At 32.7% G+C, this 17,792-nt stretch overlaps 1 protein-coding gene across 2 annotated transcripts; it reads left to right on the top strand.

Moving 5' to 3' along the window:
* Nucleotides 1-10,004: 10,004 nt before the first annotated feature.
* Nucleotides 10,005-15,993, top strand: LOC123899654 (putative cyclin-B3-1). 2 transcript variants are annotated; one of them, XM_045950839.1, is made up of 15 exons: nt 10,005-10,040; nt 10,127-10,234; nt 10,360-10,392; nt 10,479-10,542; nt 10,654-10,702; nt 10,794-10,887; nt 12,607-12,652; nt 13,032-13,325; nt 13,406-13,528; nt 14,090-14,179; nt 14,367-14,528; nt 14,621-14,680; nt 15,126-15,224; nt 15,361-15,539; nt 15,619-15,993. In XM_045950839.1, exons 1-15 carry the CDS (start codon nt 10,018-10,020, stop codon nt 15,752-15,754), a joined length of 1,560 nt encoding a protein of 519 aa, XP_045806795.1. In that variant the 5' UTR covers nt 10,005-10,017; the 3' UTR covers nt 15,755-15,993. The 2 variants fall into 2 exon arrangements, with proteins under 2 accessions (XP_045806795.1, XP_045806797.1); XM_045950841.1 differs by having other exon boundaries at nt 10,012-10,040; nt 10,136-10,234; nt 15,619-15,984.
* The last annotated feature ends 1,799 nt before the right edge of the window (nt 15,994-17,792 follow it).

Genomic DNA, 17,792 nt, shown 5'->3' with positions numbered 1-17,792 from the left:
TTAATGGAGTAAAAACGAGTAAACTAAGTTATTTTTTATAGGGCCAAAGTGATCGGTAGGATTTAAAAAATTTATACTTCATTTAAATATTTTTTTACTTTAACATTGATTCTTTATAAAAAAAACCAAAGTTTGACCCCACATATGTATATTTTTGTATTTGTAATTAGTTTTGATTCAAAGTTGATTGAATAAAATAGGCTTAAATGCAGTTTTGGCCCCTCAAGTTTCACAATTGCTTGATTTTGGCCCCCCACATTTCAATTGCTTGATTTTAACCCTCTAAGTTTCACAATTGCTTGATTTTAGCCCTCCAAGTTTCAATGGCTCGATTTTGGCCCTCCAAGTTTACCCCCTTTTGCATTTGCTAGCCCCCCGTTGACTTTTTTGACTATAAATTGCTTATGTGACATTTTAAAAAAATTAAAAATATGTTTTAATTAAAAAATAATAATATTTGCTTTTATAAAAATGTATTAAAAATTGTTTTTTTAATAAAAAGTTTAATAATTATTTTTTATTTAAAAAAAAGTTTACAAAGTTTTTAAAAAATAATTCATAAAATGTTTTTTTTACTTTTTTATATAACAAAATTATTTTACAAACTACATATAATAAAATAAAAATTATAATTTAGTTTGTAATAAAAAACAATTTGTAATTTATTTATTTATTTTAAATACTTATTTAATTTTAAAATGCCACATAACCAATTTTTAATCAAAATATTCAATGGGGGCTAGCAAATGCAAAAGGGGGTAAACTTGGGGGGCTAAAATCGAGCAATTGAAACTTGGAGGGCTAAAATCAAGCAATTGTGAAACTTAGGGGGTTAAAATCAAGCAATTAAAATGTGGAGGATCAAAATCAAACAATTGTGAAACATGGGGGGCCAAAACTGCATTTAAGCCAATAAAATAATAATTTTTTTTGGCTTTACATGTTGTTTGTTGCGTTGGTTATTTAGTTGCCGTGAACAAAAATTAGTGCTCCTACTTGCCATGTCACATGTCATATATCGTAGTTGGTTTCTATAGGAGGGTTTTTTTTTTTAAGGTGAACACTCCGGTACACATCTTATGTGGACGTGTATCGGTACACTGTTAAGGTGTATAATTTTAATTGGTCCACATGTAATAATAATTTAACATGTCATTTCAAGACTTCTTTAAATAGAAATTTCTTAAATTACTCTTTTAATTTACAAAAATTTTAAAATGGAAATTAAAGAAATTTCCTAAATTGCCTTTTGTCAAAATAAAAAGAGATGTTTTGTAAAAAAAAATGAGATTTTTAATTTACAAAAATTTTAAAATGATTTTTTTTTTACAAAAGTTTTTTTTTGTGAAATTGACAAAAGGGTTTTAATGTGTATTTTTTTGCTTTTCATCAATTTATATTATTTTTTATACTTATAGCACCACTCATTTTGAAGCATTTCTTTCAATTTCTCGTAAAGTTCATATTTTTATTTCATATATGCAATTTCGAGGTTTTTCAATTTCCGGCGGTTGGATTTTTTTTGTTTTAGGTTGTGGGTATCATTCTTCTCTTTCTTGCATCAAAAAATTCTTACTAAATACCCCCTCCGATCCTATATATAAGAAAAAGTTTATTTTTAAATTCAATGTAAAGTTGATGTATCTAGACTATAATGTTATCTAGATACATTAATTTTACAATGAATCTAAAAAATAAACTTTTTCTTATATATAGGATCGGATGGAGTAGCATTTTCCTTTAGAGTATGTTTGGTTCGAAGTAGATGGAGGGAATGGGAGGTAAGGAAATATTTGTAATAAAGGGTAATTTTGGTAGAAACTCTCAAATATCTCAAATGGTATATATTTTTTAAAAAAACTCTCTCAAATATTATATATTCGGTACTTTTATTTTTTGAAAACTCTCTCAAATATTTTTTTTTTTTGTAGAAACTCTCAAATTTTTTTTTTGTACAATATTTGAGATATTTGAGAGTTTCTACCAAAATTACCCTTTACTAAAAATATTCCTTAAAATTTTTTTAATTTTTTAATCAAACAAACTTGACACCTTTCATTAACTAGTAAATGTTCAATACATAAGGGAATAATCTCAAATCTACGGAAACTAGCCCAAGAATTGGCCGCCCGAGCAAGTGAATGAGCAACCATATTCGCTTGTCTCCTAACAAACTTCACTTCAAAGTTTATACACGATAACATAATTTGGATAATATCAGCAACAATTAAACTAAATTCCGAATTACCACTACGCCTCGTTCGAATAGCTTTAGTCAACACCTGCGAGTCGCTTTCAAATTGAACCCCATCCAGACCTCTATTAGGTAAATGAATATTTTTCCTATATATTAGATCATTAAATTATTATGTAAATGAATGTTTTTCCGAAAGAAATCATTTTTTATCATTTAAAATATTATAATAACTAAATACTATTTATCAAAATTATAAAAAAAATAAAATTTTTATCACTCGTGATAGTCAATATTGATTTTTTTTATGAAAAAATGTAAAAATGTTTGTGTATTGCTTATAAAATATTGAAATTGTGTCTTTTCTTATGAAATTATTATCTCTGAAATACAATAATCGGCAAATAATTTTTTGATTTAATAAATAATTATTAATTAATTGATCTAATGTACCAGTAGATTGAATTTTTTCATATGTATCATAGAAGCCCCCTAATAAGTTTGAGGGCTTTTCTTACTTAAGCCCTCAACAAGTTTTATTAGAAAATTGAGGTTTTCATGTAGTGCGTGATTCTTAAAAAAAAAAAAAAAAGAGTAATTCTACCAACTATGATTAAGGGTGCTTTGATCTGCTAAAACTTAAACGACTTGACAGGACAACTTCAATTGTATTGTACGTGTTTGATTTTAATTTTTTTCTCAAACAATTCAATACCACCTAATTAGAACGAGACACATGACATTTAAATTTTTAGCAATATAACATTTAGATGTCAACTAATTGGATTACATGTGAATCAAAAACCTAGTTATCATAAAAGGATTATTAAGTTGCTACCAATTCTACCGATAAGAACTAAAGAAATAATTTGACCAAATTGAAATGTAAAACACTTAAGAATTTAAATGTCGACAATGTAACAGTTCAACATCAACTAGTTAGATTAACTATCACTCAAGAAACGTAATTCATATGAAATGAGTGTTAAGTCTCAACTAATTTTCTCAACTGTGACATAGGGAATCAATTCATCTCAGTTAATCTATTCAACTTGACCTAATTGAAATGATAAACACTTAAAAAGTTGAATTTCAACATTCTAGCTAACAGTTCAATCTCATATTGTTGGACGAATTATTACACCAAAAACCTAGTTATTATGAAAGGATTGTTAAGTCACAACCAATTAGACTGAAAGGAACTAAGGAGATCAAACATTCTCAATCTCACTATTCAACTTGACCAAGTGGGAATGAGAAACACTTAAGAATTCAAATTCTAAAATCAAACAATTCAACCTCAACTAGTTAGATTAACTATGACTTAAAAAAACTTAGTTCAAATGAAATGACTATTAAGTCTCGACTAATAATGCCAATTGTGTCAATAGAAATAAAAAAATTTAGATCAAACCCTTCAACTTGAAACATAGTTCATATGCAAACTTAACTAATTATACTTACTTTATTAAGGAATTCAATTTTGCTCATTCAAGTCGTTTAATATCACTTAATTGGACTAACAATAATATTATTTATAGGCAAAATTACACTACAGGTCCTTTATCTTATTTTTTTGTAACACTTTGGTCCTTTATCTTTTATTTGTAACACTTTAGTGCTTTATTTTTTTTATTTGTAACATTTTAGTCCTTTTTTTTGTAACAGTTTGGTCCTTTATCTTGTTTTTTTGTAACACTTTGGTCCTTTATTTTTTTATAAATAAATAAGATACGGATCAAAGTGTTACGAAAAAATAGATAAAGGACCAAATTGTTACAAAAAAAAGATAAAGACTAAAGTGTTACAAAAAAATAAGATAAAGGACCTGTAGTGTAATTTTGCCTTATTTATAAGATATTAGAATAATATTAAAATATTTGAATTTGTTGAAAATCATATATAAGTTGAAAGATATGATGCATGATTTGATTTATTGTGAAAAGATACATTTGCCAATATTAAAAAGTAGTGTTTAATATAAAAAAAACTTAATAAAGAAACAAAATCTGCATTAATTTTTTTTTTGACAAATCTGCATTAATTACTATATTACTTGTTAACCACATCAGCAGTGTACCGGTACACATCCACATAATATGTGTGCCGAAGAATTCACCTTTTTTTAATATTTTATTATTTTAGTTAGATTTTATTTTACTACTATTTCTTAGCTATATTTGTTATTTTTATATTTTAGATAGATTAGTTATTTTTATATTTTTTTATTAAAATAAAGATATTGATTTATTCAAATTGGTAGAGTACATCAAATTCAAGTACAAATTCAATGAATCTGCGAACAAACTCATAGCATCCAAGTTTTTTTGAAGGGAAAAAAATTATTTATTCAAGACTAGAGATTACATTGCCTTTATCTTTTTGGATAAAAGGCCTAATACAATAGGGGATATCATTGGTCTACTCTTTGTTGGGCTCAAATTCAACCCATTTTGCCAACTCATGGGCTGCCTGGTTTGCCTTTCTTTGAACCCACCCAATATTAGATCTAGGGTTATCTTTGAGGAAAAGCTTGCAGCGCCGCACAACACTCCCCCAACTTCTTCGAACACCGAGGTCAAGTACTGATTCACACGATGATTAAGTTCGTCCACCTTAGTCCTCAACGCCGCTATTTGTACATTCAAAGCAGTTAAGGCCGTGGTTAAAGCCGTGGTACACTCAAGGTCTGCCATGGTTATTGGTTGATCTCCCACGGTTGTTCACGTTAGGAAAAGAACATAAGAAACCTGCTCTGATACCAGCTGACGCAGTACGGTAGCGGGAAGGAATAGCAAGCGCTAATCTTGTTAGATAAAAAAACTCTAGAATCCACCAGATTTCTGGAATCCACCAGAAAGAATAATTTGGAATCCACCAAACTTAAGAAAATTCTCTATATTTTATTGAATGAAAAAGTTGTCTTTAAGGCTACAATAGTTTAGGTTAAATAGTAGTGAAAAATAAAAATAACAAATCTCCTAAAAAATTGTAAAAGAAAATAACAAACCTAGCTAAATAAAAATAACAAATCTAACTGAAAGAAAATAATAAAACTAGTTAAATAAAAATAACAAATCTAACTAAAAGAAAATAGCAAATCTAGCTAAATCAAAATAACAAATCTAGCTAAAATATTATAAAATTAAAACTAGCTAAAATAATAAAATACTAATTGAGAGAGGTAGACTGTGTGAGGGTGGAGCGCGTGGGTCTACGTGGTGGAGGGTGTTGGCGCGTATTTGGGATGGAGGAGGTGAGGTCGGGGGAGGGTGGTTCAGAGAGCATGTTTCGAGAAAGGCGGGGGATGGGTCTAACACTTTTTTCTGGACTGATCCCTAGGTGGATGGGATCTCATTGCGGGAGCGGTTTGGGAGGTTGTTTGACCTGGAAGAAAACAATTCGATTTCTGTGGCTGAGATGTTTATGCATGGTTGGGAGGCTGGACGGGAGGCGTGGGTGTGGCGGCGTCGGTTGTGGGCGTGAGAGGAGGAGTTGCTGGAAGAGTGTCAGTCTTTACTTTTTACCCTCTCTTTGCAGGATCATGTTTCATATAGGTGGCAGTGGCAGTCTAACTTGGACGATGTTTATACTGTTCGTAGTGCATATCAGCTTTTGACGACACAGGATGCAGTTACTTTGGATGTTGTGTCAGGCCTCATTTGGCACCGCCGGGTTCCTTTGAAGGTTTCCATCTGTGCCTGGCGACTCTTGCGGGACAGGTTACCTACCAAAGCAAACCTGGTTACTCGAGGGATTTTGCCTGTGGCGGATCATCATTGTGTTTCTGGTTGCGGAGAGGTTGAGTCAGCTCGGCACTTGTTTCTTTCTTGCAGCACTTTTGGTGCCCTTTGGCCTCTTGTTAGCTCCTGGATTGACTCTTCTCTGGTGACTGCTCAAACTCCTTCAGATCATTTTGTCAAGTTTACAGATTCAACAGGTGGTCTTCGAGCACGACGTTCTCTCTTGCAGCTCATATGGCTTGCTGTTGTGTGGTTTTGTGGACCGAAAGAAACCACAGATTGTTCAGAGGTTCAGCAAATTCAGTGCATCACATGTTGGACAAGATCAAAACTTTTTCCTACAGGTGGTTGAAAGCGACGAGTAGTATTCTAACTTTGAATTGCCATAGCTGGTGGTCTAGTCCTATGCTTTGCTTGAGCTTTGTTTAGTTTCTTTTGGTTCTTGTATCTTGACTCTTTGTGACCTTACTTAGTCAAGTTGAGTTATAATTGATATGCAGTGTTCTCTCTAACACACTCCTCTAATTGATGTGCAATGTTCCTTTACAAAAAAAAAAATATTAATAATAAATGGTTACACTCTTCAAACCGGTAGCAAGTTATGATTGGAGTGTGTTAGAGGGTGTGACCCTAGCACTCCTGATTCTGAAAAACATGTTTTATCCAAAAAAATATTAAAAAAAAGTAAAAAATTCCTCCGGAGACTAGACGAGGGATATTAATGTAAAATGACATGAATTCAAAATGTAAAGGCACAACACAACGCGGTCTTCTTCACGTTGAATTTTGGGAGATTCATTCCAACGGTATAATAATTCTTTCTCTATTTTCTTCTTCTCTGCAAAGTGCATCGCGTTTCTCTTCCAAAACCTCAATGGTTACTCTCAAGGTCATTTTTCATCCCTTTCAATCATCTCATAAACCCTAACCTAATCTCCTTTCATTTTCAAATTTCGCACAAATCCTCTCATTATCAACCTCTCAGGAACAGTGCTTAGGGTTTTCGTTTTCTTTTTTCTGACTTTCTTGTTTCGTTCTTGCATGTTTCAGGGAAAATCGAGAGCGGAATCAACGCGAGCTGCCGTAGGTGGCCAATCGCGTCCAACTGGTATGTTTTTAATTAATTTTTTTTTTATAATTTTTTTGTGAATTTGAAATGTTATCGACTAGACTGTACTGATTATTTTAATTTAATTAATTTTATATATTGCTTGATTTTGATGTTGTTTTAATTTATATGGAACAGTGGGTGGTAAGAATTTCAAGGTTTTTTCGGAAAATGACCGGATTAAAGTTGATGATGGGACCATGTATGTGATTTTATTTCTTTTCCTTTATATGTAATTGAGTATGAAATGTTTTCAGAACTAATTCTAATTCTTTCTTTAGGACATCTGCAAGAGAAGTCGGTGCAGCTTCAAGGTATGACGATACCTTTTTTTGATATCTTATTGATTGCATTTATTGGTGAAAAAAGGCTGTGCATTGTTTTGAACCGCTACTTCACTTCAGTTGTTTGTTTTTTGGGATATTAGATGAACAATGATGCCCTTTCGCTGTTCTGCTTTAGTGGAAGGGAATTTCGTCTCTTTCGCTTTGAGAATTTTAATTGTTTTTATTATCGTTGTTGTTGTTAATTTTTTTTAATTATTATCATTTGCTTAGATTCTATTGTGGTTTTAATTGAACAACTGGTTTGTCTCATCATTATATCATTTAGGGTCCAGAGCTGCTTCCTTGTGTTATATATTTGTGTAGAGTATAATTCATTTATATTTTGAAGTGCAGAATTGATTTAAGAAACCATGATAACATACAACAGAATAGAATGACATATAATTCATTTATTTGTAATTTCTTAAGGACCATAGTGCAACATATTGATATATTTTTCGTATAGAAAGAGTGCTATAGTACCAGAACTTCCTAGTTTTATGTGTGTATGTATTGTATTGAGTATTTCATTTTGATGTGCAGAATTGATTTTTAGAAACCATGATAACACACAAAACAGCAGAATGTCATATATTTTCTTTAGGTCTAGTTTATTGAGTACCATAGATACATATTGATCTATTTGTTCTCTCTTCCCATTTTGTAACTTATGTAGAAAGAGTGCTATAGAAGCTAACAAAGGGGTTATTTCAAATGGTGTCAATAATTCAAAGGTACGTTACATTCTACACTTCGAACACTTTTTAAGTACTCACAATATCAGGAAATACTTGGAAAGTCTCTATATATGCTACATCCTTCAGCATGGTATTGCTTACTGCATGTATAATTAATTTGCAACTTAATGATGAAGGGTGACTTCAAAAGCATGGAGAAAAGTAAAGGAACTTATGGCACTTCTGGTAAGTTTTAACTGGACTTATTTTTCATTAAAACATGGACAAATATGTTGCAAACCAGATTTATCATTTTCACATATTTTTGCTTTTGGTAGCAAATATGAACGCGAGAAAGGCATTGGCTGATGTTACCAATGCTCAAGGAAACTTTACGACAGCTGCTAAGCGTAATATCTCCAAAATAAAGTAAGAATCTTCTTTATTGTAGGTTGATAGAGAGTTAGGAGGGGAGGTCTGTTTTTGTAAAATCTTTGCTAGTCACTGTTGGAATGCAACTTGCCATCATTTATATAGTTATTGATTTTTTTTTCTCATACTAGATTATTGACATTCTTTCATGGGGCCTTTATCTTGGTGTCTGATAGTTCACTGGATTATTTAATAGCAACCTAACTGACTTCATTAAGGTTTCTTCGAATGCATTCTTCCTTAACTGAATGTCTGTTATTTTATGTCTTATGTGCCTTACCAGGGTTTCAGGAGGTTCAACTACTAAAACAGTGGGCATCTCTCTGAGGAAATCCAGCACGGTATGAAAAGTCACACTTCTAGTTTTCTGCTCGACCTGTTTTTTTGTTTTTTTTTTGTTTACTCAATCAGTTATTCAGCTAAAGGAATACTCCTTTTTACTTGTACTAATTAATTAATGTACTTGATGCCCCAATGATGGAATCGTGGCTATATAATCTACAAAATCACTTATAAAAATATTAATAAAAACATAAATGTGAAAACGTCCTAGGAAACCATTCATCTTGTTTTTTGGGCAGATAATTTTGTGATCTATTCTATTTGTTATTGCGGTAAATCATTTATCTATGTTTTTTTTTTCTTCTTTTCTCAATTGCCCTTGTCTCCAGCTCGTCTTTTATTTAGAAAGACCTACTAGTGTTATCGGGCATAGCATTTTTAATTTAATGCGGCAGTAGCTATGAGATTGATCTCCAGATTTAACTACAATCTAAAAAGGATGTAAGTGTTGCTGGCTAGGATTTTTTTAGTTGCTATCCTTACTGTGGCTGATTGGACTTTTTTTAGTAAATAAACATACTTTGCAATGACTTAGGAAATTGCACTGCCTTGAGTCATGTATATAATATAAACTTCTGGAGGTAGTTGCTGGTAGATTCAGTGGTTTTACTTTTAGGCAGCTTGAAGTAGTTGCACCGAAGCCATATGATAGCACAGCAGAATCAGCTGGCCCCACTAACTTCATACCTACTCCATTTTCACCCTTTTTAACCATTAACCGTTTCTACATTCAGCAACCTTAACTATTGAACTTTGCATGTTTTCTTGTTGGGACGGTGATAGTAGAAAGGTAGCATGCATGCAGCACTGATTATTTTCTTGCTCAAATCAGGTAAGAGAGCAACGAAATACTAGTCGTGGTGGAGTTCAATTAGATGCTCCCAATAGAGGTGACTAATTTCCCCAAGACCTTTTTATTGTGTGATTGAACAGTTTTAAATTTTTTTTCTTCCTTTCATCTAATAATTGGTAGGCACAGGTTTAAGGGTTTCTTTAGGTGATCAGAAGAATAGTTCAAATTCAAATGGAGGTCAGTCAGTTGCCACGAAGAATAGGTACTTAAGATCCCATCACTTTGTTTATCTCACTATTAATTGGATATTAAGTTATATATGTTTGTTATTTATGATTCCAAGCATGTTATTCTAAAATTTATCCCGGTACTTTTTTATCTTTTAGGTTTGCAAGGAAGCCTATGTTACCTACAACAACTACAAGGTTTTGTGAATTTCATTTTATTGATTTGTGTAAGTTTTATGAACAACATGCGACTAAAACCAGAACATTGATTTGTCTCTTCCAAGCATTTCAAGGAAGTCTCTGCCAGTTCCTTTAGGCACAGGTTTAAGGGTTTCTTTAGGTGATCAGAAGAATAGTTCAAATGGACGTCAATCAGTTGCTACAAAGGATAGGTACTTGAGGTCCCCGTCTTTTGTTTATCTCACATTTAATTGAATATTCAGTTATTTATGTTTGTTATTTATGATTACAAGCATGTTATTCTAGAAATTATCCTGACACATTTTTTTCCTTTTAGGTTTGCAAAGAAGCCTATGTTGCCAACAACAAGGTTTTGTGAATTTCATTTTGTTGTTTTATTTAAATTTTATGAACAACACGCGACTAAAACCAGAACGTTTATTTGTCTCTTCAAAGCATTTCAAGGAAGTCGCTGCCAGTTCCAAGGAGGGTAAACAGGGTTGAGAGTAATAACACAAAGGTTAGCATAATTTTATTTACAATTTATCTTTCATGGTGATGAATAATGGCAAATATAATGTCATTTAATTTTTCCTTTTCTTGTTTCTCTTCTTATTTTACTTCCTTCTAGGAAAATGCTGGAAGTTCTGAAAGAGCTAATGGCCAAACTGGTCTTCCAAGTAAGCAGTCATGACACAAATAAAAGCTCTGAAAATGTCAACGAGCTGACTTATTCTATTTTGATCAAACTTAATTGACTGTTTATTTCAGGTAAGCTGACAACAGACAGAAGAGTTAGTTCCCAACTAATTAATACAAGGAGCCATCTATTGAAGACTCGAGTTAGTGATGGCTTTATTCAAATGTAAGTGATAATTAGTAATTAATAAGTAATCATATTATTAGTCTATGCCTCTGATAATTGCGTACTTTTAGTATATTTTCTGTTTGATTGGTCTTCAAGTTGCAAACCTGGAGGAGTCTAGCAAGTTAGCCTATAATAATTGGTACTATTGACCTACAACTCTACCCAAGGGTTTGAACTTTAATGTAGTTCCATCTAGACAAAAGAGTTATCATGGTATAGTGACCTTGGGTCCTATGAATTTTGGGCTTGTTACCTTATTGAAATAGATACCCACATTCTTTGGGTACCTGCTTTTGTTTCATACACCTTTTCTCCATTATTCTTACGGTGCTTTTCATAATGTTAAATTACTCCGCGACCACTGCCGTTAGATTTGCCTCCATGTCAAAGACCAAATGGTCGAGTGCCATAGCCAAATTGAGAGGCCAAAGTTCATTGTTGGATTTGGTGGTCGTGGATAAGGAGATGACTCTTAACTTCGTGTTCATAATGGGTATCAGTTTGAGAGGGTGATGATGCTTTTTGACACAAACCTCAAGCTATGAGAAGAGATTCAACATTTGTTATAGGCAAAGGATCAAATCAACCATTTACTATAGTAATAAAGGGATCATAGTCCTCATGTGTAAGTGAACGATTGCATCAATATGGTCCTGCAAAACGATAGATATATGATAGAGGTTTGGGAATCAATAATGGATTTAATTCAAATAAGGCATATTGAGATTGTTCTTCCTCCTTTTGTGGAATTCTGCAGCTCCTCCCTGAGTTGACGAACTTTGGCCTTAATGTTTGAGTAGAAGCAGTGATAAATAGCATCCCACCGTTGAAAAAAAATGCGTACATCCTATTACTTGCGTGATAAGTGACTAAGAGTGAAGAGACTATCCAAAAGATGAATATTTGATCTTACTGCTCCCAGTTGTTGGTATGCTACAATCACAACACCAGATTTATGATCTGATTGATAAGCCAACCGCTAAGGTATTTGAGGATTCCCAATGAATCCATATAGGTTATTGATGTTGGTTACATCCTCAAATTGTTTTTCCAATGCAAGAAATTCCTATGACTTTGACAGAGACAACCTGTGAGAAGAATACGAGACACCTTGGTTCCTTGACTAGTATCTGGATGGATTTTCCAATACGGTTGCCACTAGAGGACAAAGCAGATCATGAATTTGAAGAGATACAGCCATTAGTACAGTTCAAAGCAAATAGAGAGACAGAGAGAGAACTAGTAAAAAATGACATTCCTATTCGTTAATCAGATATTGCTGTACTCTTTGTAGAATTGCTTTTAGTGTACTCGAGTTAGATTCTTCTCTAACAATGTAACAAAATGCACTAACTTAGACTAACTCAAAGTGAGAGCTAGAACAAGATATGATATACAATATTACACAGAGAAAGGCTAATGCATACGTAACGTAACACAATACACTGGTAGAAAGCAATATACTACAGAATACATAAATACTCTGGCTTGGGTGTAGGCACATTAATTTGGAGTTTTGAATGAGAAGACCCATCTGATGTTTTATTTTTATATTTTTATGGAATTTGGAGCTGCTAGATATCTCTGTTTATAGCTGGACCTGCTTTTGTGTTCTTCAGTAACTACTACTTCTCTTGGATTTATCAAAATTGATAATTGCTAGTTTAGAGGATGTGATTTGTCGTTATTAATTGGTCATTTCATCTGGGGGTGTAGGGTTACAAGTAATGCTTACCAAGCATCCTCAAGGAAGTCCGCCAAGGTATGTTCGCTGTACTTTAAAGTTTCTTGTCTGCTCTAATTGTTTTATTTGGTTGGTTGGTGTTGCAATTGTTCTATGGAATTTCATTCCATTTGGTTTTTTATTTTTAAAGCTGTTTTCATATCTATGCTTATTTTGTTTTACATTTGGAATTTATTTCTTATGCTGTAAGAAAGCATTGCTGCTAATGTTTCTTCAACATACTTGTTGAAGATGTTGTGCTCTATTTTTCTTGGTTCATTGTGTGATTTTAAGCTTCCTTCTATTCCATTAGTCAATAATTTCCACCACATTTATACTTATGTTTCTAAACTTTAAGAGTACTTTTCTAATGCAGTGAGTGAAGTTGGAACCTGATTTTTTGCCTTTTTGTATGCAGCCTATTGTTAAGACCACACTCAAGGCTTCTACATCTCAGAGGACTCTAAAATCTAAATCCATATCAGGCGAGAACATATCAAAACCAACCACCGCAATAGCATCTAAGGATGAGGCAAAAGTTTCTTCATCTCTTCCCGAGAATAGTTCCGTGGTTGTTTCCGATGACGCAAATCAAACCCATCTTCCATCTGAAGGGGAGAGCAGTCTGAAAACAGATTTATCAGAGTTGATTCCAAGAAAAAGATCCAGCCGTCGGAAATCTTATACAACTTCATTAATGGAAAAATCTAAGGTACCATGCTCAATTTATTATACCACTTTTTTTTAAGGTCCCCTAAAAATTTTGAAATGAGAATAAGCCTAAATTTGCAGATTCTCAAGGAAAATGGTGAAGTTAGGGCGCAGGATAACCTACCAAATATAGATGATGAATGTAATCATCTAGAAGTTTCTGAATACATTGATGATATATATCAGTACTATTGGGATACCGAGGTAATGCTGATTAAGCTTCTGATATCATTTACCCACAGATTGAAATTTGAAATTGTTTACCATAGAAACATCCATTTTGTTATTGGTTTTTGATCAATTTTCTTCTTTCTTGAACATGCTTGTCCATTTGTTCTTATTTTCCTATAATTTTACTGTTGGATTTTATTGCTCCCCTGATTATAGAATCAGTAAATAACTTTTTATAGAAAACATCTGAACCTTGAGACATGTATGCATCTCGTCAAGTTGCTTCTGTTGAATATAATTCAAATAACTTGACCTTTTTAGCTTTGTTGTATTTTTAGTGGATGTCATCCAATCTTTGCTGGAATTATCGTAATTAATACGTACAATACATACCAATCATAGGTATCATACCGTACAGTCAATATAATCAACGTCCACAATTTTATCCAAGAATCGTATATTGGAGGTTCAAAATTCTGAACATGAATGAATCATAAGCATAATGCTACAAATAGATTTTAACTTTGCACATTTAAATTTATATTCCGTTATCGTTCTCTTATTTCAGTTTCTAAAAATTACTTGCAATCGCAGGCACATAGTCAAGCTCTATCAAATTACATGTCAATTCAGACAGAGATTACTCCTCACATGCGGGGAGTATTAGTCAACTGGCTAATTGAGGTACATAACTAATTTCCATCATCTTTAAGATGTCTTATCTTTTATCCTTGTCCTTTCTTTATATATTGTTCCATCTTTTCCCTCTTTTGGATGTTAATAAGTCCCTTTATCCATTTGTCTTGCTGATAATTTTCTTTTGTAGATCCAACATTAGTCGTTTTCTTTGCTTATTTCTTGGCTTTTACAGGTACACTTCAAATATGATTTGATGCCTGAGACCCTATATCTGACAGTGACACTGTTGGATCAATATCTTTCCCAAGTGAACATAAAAACAAGTGATATGCAGTTAGTTGGTCTTACAGCACTTTTGCTGGCTTCAAAGTATGAGGACTTTTGGCACCCAAGGGTGAGAAGTCATTTCAAACATTTATTTTGAAGAAAGAGGGGGTGTGATTCATTGTGATGATTGTAATTTTTATTTTGTCTCATTTGTTATAGGTAAAAGATTTGATTAGCATCTCAGCCGAGTCGTATACTAGAGATCAGATGCTTGGAATGGTAGGCAATTATTATATTCATATAATAAGCATTTCATAGGACACTACTAGCTCTTACCTGTCATGTTTAAACTGAGAATGATCTCGATACATTTTTTCATGCATTGTTAAATGAATTAACCAAAATAATGAAAATAAGAAAAGTGCGAAGTAAAGAAATGGATCTACAATACAACTGGAGAAATATAAGGAGCAGAGTCTTTTCAATACTGAAGACTAGTTGGATTCTTTTCCACCTCTGGTCCATCTTGTTTAGAGGAAATACTGTTGAATAATACATCATTTTCTATTTCTTTAATCTTCAAATGATCCAGTTGATAAATTCAAAAATCTTGCTGGTTTTGTTCAATTTTCGGTTTTTATTTGCACATGTATAAGGTTCAACATGGTTCTTACTATTAATGTTAATTTTCTAACCAACGACTCGGATGGATTTTTCTGTTCAGGAAAAGCTTATTCTTAGAAAATTGAAGTTCCGTCTTAATGCTCCCACTCCTTACGTTTTTATGGTTAGGTTTCTCAAGGCTGCACAATCAGATATGAAGGTATGTAATTCAGCATGCACAATATATAGACATACTAATTGATTTATGACTAGTAGTTATTTTGGATGAGAAATTGGTCATTCTAATTAAATATTTATGCATGACACATTTTTTTGTTTCTAATTTATTTTTGCAGCTTGAACACATGTCATTCTTTCTCATTGACCTATGCTTAGTTGAATATGAAGCTTTAGCGTTCAAGCCTTCATTACTATGTGCATCAGCTCTCTATGTTGCACGTTGTACCTTGAAAGTAACCCCAACATGGACACCACTACTTCAGAAGCATGCGCGCTACGAAGTTTCACAGATCAGGCACTTGTTCTAAGATTGTCAATTTCAGTTTCAAAATTTTGTGGCTTTATTTTATGCTAACTGTCTGCAATAACTATAGGGATTGTGCGGATATGATATTGAAATTCCATAAAGCTGCTGGGAAGGGAAAGTTAAAGGTCGCTTATGAAAAATATTTCAGAAAGGAACTCAGTGGGGTCGCTGCAGTGAAGCCGTTGGATAGACTTCCCCATTGATTTGACTTGTGCTGGAGAGTCATACCTTTGTAGTATAATGCGACATTCTTCTCAAATCTTTGAATGTAGTATCCTCTTCATTTTTTTGTTCTTTAGCCAGAAATTCTGGGGTTATTAACCCTTGAGTCTGTCTAACAACATTTGTGATGGCATATAATTGTGCATCCAGAAAGATCCTTTTATCAGGTTGGATTCTTACAACCTTAGTTACAGCTATAAAAAGTTTGGTTTTATCAAAAGCATGTTGTTTGATAGGATATTAGTGATATACTGAGCTTATGAAAAATACATATGTTTTTAACTTAAATCAATCACAAGACAATTATGGATGAGATTCTTCTTTAGCTTAAAAAAGAGATAATAAACTTAGATTATTTTGAACTGAACTATTATCATAAGGTTCAAAATGATTACCTTTTAACTTAAAGATATAACCCGTGCTTAAGATATTTCCATAATAGTCCATTTATGATGAAAATCCAAGAGTTTCATTGTTTGTTTCCACATCAAAGCTTCCATGCAAAATAAAAAGTATTTGCTCCGTTTACTTTGTGAAAACATTTTCTATTTATTTGTTGGCAAAGAGAAAAGAAACTTGTGAAGCGAATAATTGTCTTGTATTTCTTAAAATAAATGTCACAAGAGTTATAGTTATTTATATATATTTTTTTAATTCATCATTTCTAACTAATATTTTATCTAACAACAGGGTCACATATAAAGCAACAATAAAATATCTTTTTATTAATCTTGTCTTGACAATTTTTTATGTAAAAAAACGTTCTGTGTATTTACTATATATAAAGAACGAAAATGTCAAAATAAGTAGAATAAATTTATCTACTAAGTGATAATTTTTGTCTTTCTTTTTTAAATGAACTCATCAAGGCATCAAGGGTAGAATAGGCATGCCGACTAAATGTTGGCATTTTGTTATGAATGTTATGCCAAACCACAATCATTTTGATTCGTCAACATCGATGGTGGAATCACTTTGTTTCGCCATCAAGTTACCCATCTTTGGACGCCTTCCAAACCAATTTATCAATAAGAGGCTGTTCAGGGGGAACAACCTTTGTAATTCTATCCACTAAATTAGGATTTTTTTTTTCCTTCTTTCTTCAATATAGCCAATGATATGCCAACTACCATTACGAATTAGCGAAGAGACTTTAGTATCAAGAAGGCGAGATGCTAGCGGAGGAGTTTGTAATGCTTCCACCAATGGCAAGCCTAGCCAATTGTCTCGCCAATAATAAATATGCTAAACCGTTCCAAAATGTGGTTTCAAACTGTGCCAAATAGACGAACGCAAAAAGGAACTAACCTTCATATTATCCTTCAAACACCGAGCTCTACACATACAAGCCCATTACTCTTGACTCGACATGAATTTCCAACACAATTGAAGAAGGGATTCATTCATGTGTGTTAAAGAGATCGAATGTCCATCCCCCTGGCGGCATCATAGGGCTTACACACTTTTCGCCACGCCACCGTGCAAACTTTCTCTAACATTGCAACAGGACTAAATTTTTATTTAGGGTGCATTTGGTTTATAAAAGAACATTGTACTAGAGAGGACAAAAAATTGGTGTTTAATTTGTAAAGTGACTATGAGACTGTACAAAAAAGTGAGCGAGAGACGGAACAAAATCCTCACATCTTATCTCTCTCTCCCCATCTTTGATCTCCTTCTAATCTCTCTCCCATCTAGGCCACTTTTCTCATGAAAGACTGCTGTAGTATTCCTCTTTTTTAAAACCATTTCAAATTAAAATGTTGTAAAAAGAGTAATGTTAATATTTATTTTTGGAATAGGGATTTCTTCTCTACAACAGGATCACATTGCTTTTGAACTAGATTAAAAAATGGTAAAGGACAATGTTATTTATGCACAAGTTGAAGAATTCGAGTTTGGACAATTGTATCAAGGATAATCATATCACATAGTTGTATTTGTAAAAAAGATAAATCAATGAAGTTGTTCACACTCTTACAAGGATAACCACATCATGTTCTTGCTGTAAAGATTTTC

This window comes from Trifolium pratense, linkage group LG7 (genome assembly GCF_020283565.1).
Source record: "Trifolium pratense cultivar HEN17-A07 linkage group LG7, ARS_RC_1.1, whole genome shotgun sequence".
Taxonomy (NCBI): domain Eukaryota; kingdom Viridiplantae; phylum Streptophyta; class Magnoliopsida; order Fabales; family Fabaceae; genus Trifolium; species Trifolium pratense.
The sequence above is the reverse complement of the archived record's forward strand: the minus strand, read 5'-3'. Positions and strand labels throughout refer to the sequence as shown.

Coding starts and splice junctions, on each gene's coding strand:
- LOC123899654 (XM_045950839.1), top strand. CDS start 10,018: ATGTTACCTACAACAACTACAAG. Junction 14,180..14,366: donor TAGTCAACTGGCTAATTGAG/GTACATAACTAA, acceptor TGGCTTTTACAG/GTACACTTCAAATATGATTT. Junction 14,529..14,620: donor AGGACTTTTGGCACCCAAGG/GTGAGAAGTCAT, acceptor CATTTGTTATAG/GTAAAAGATTTGATTAGCAT.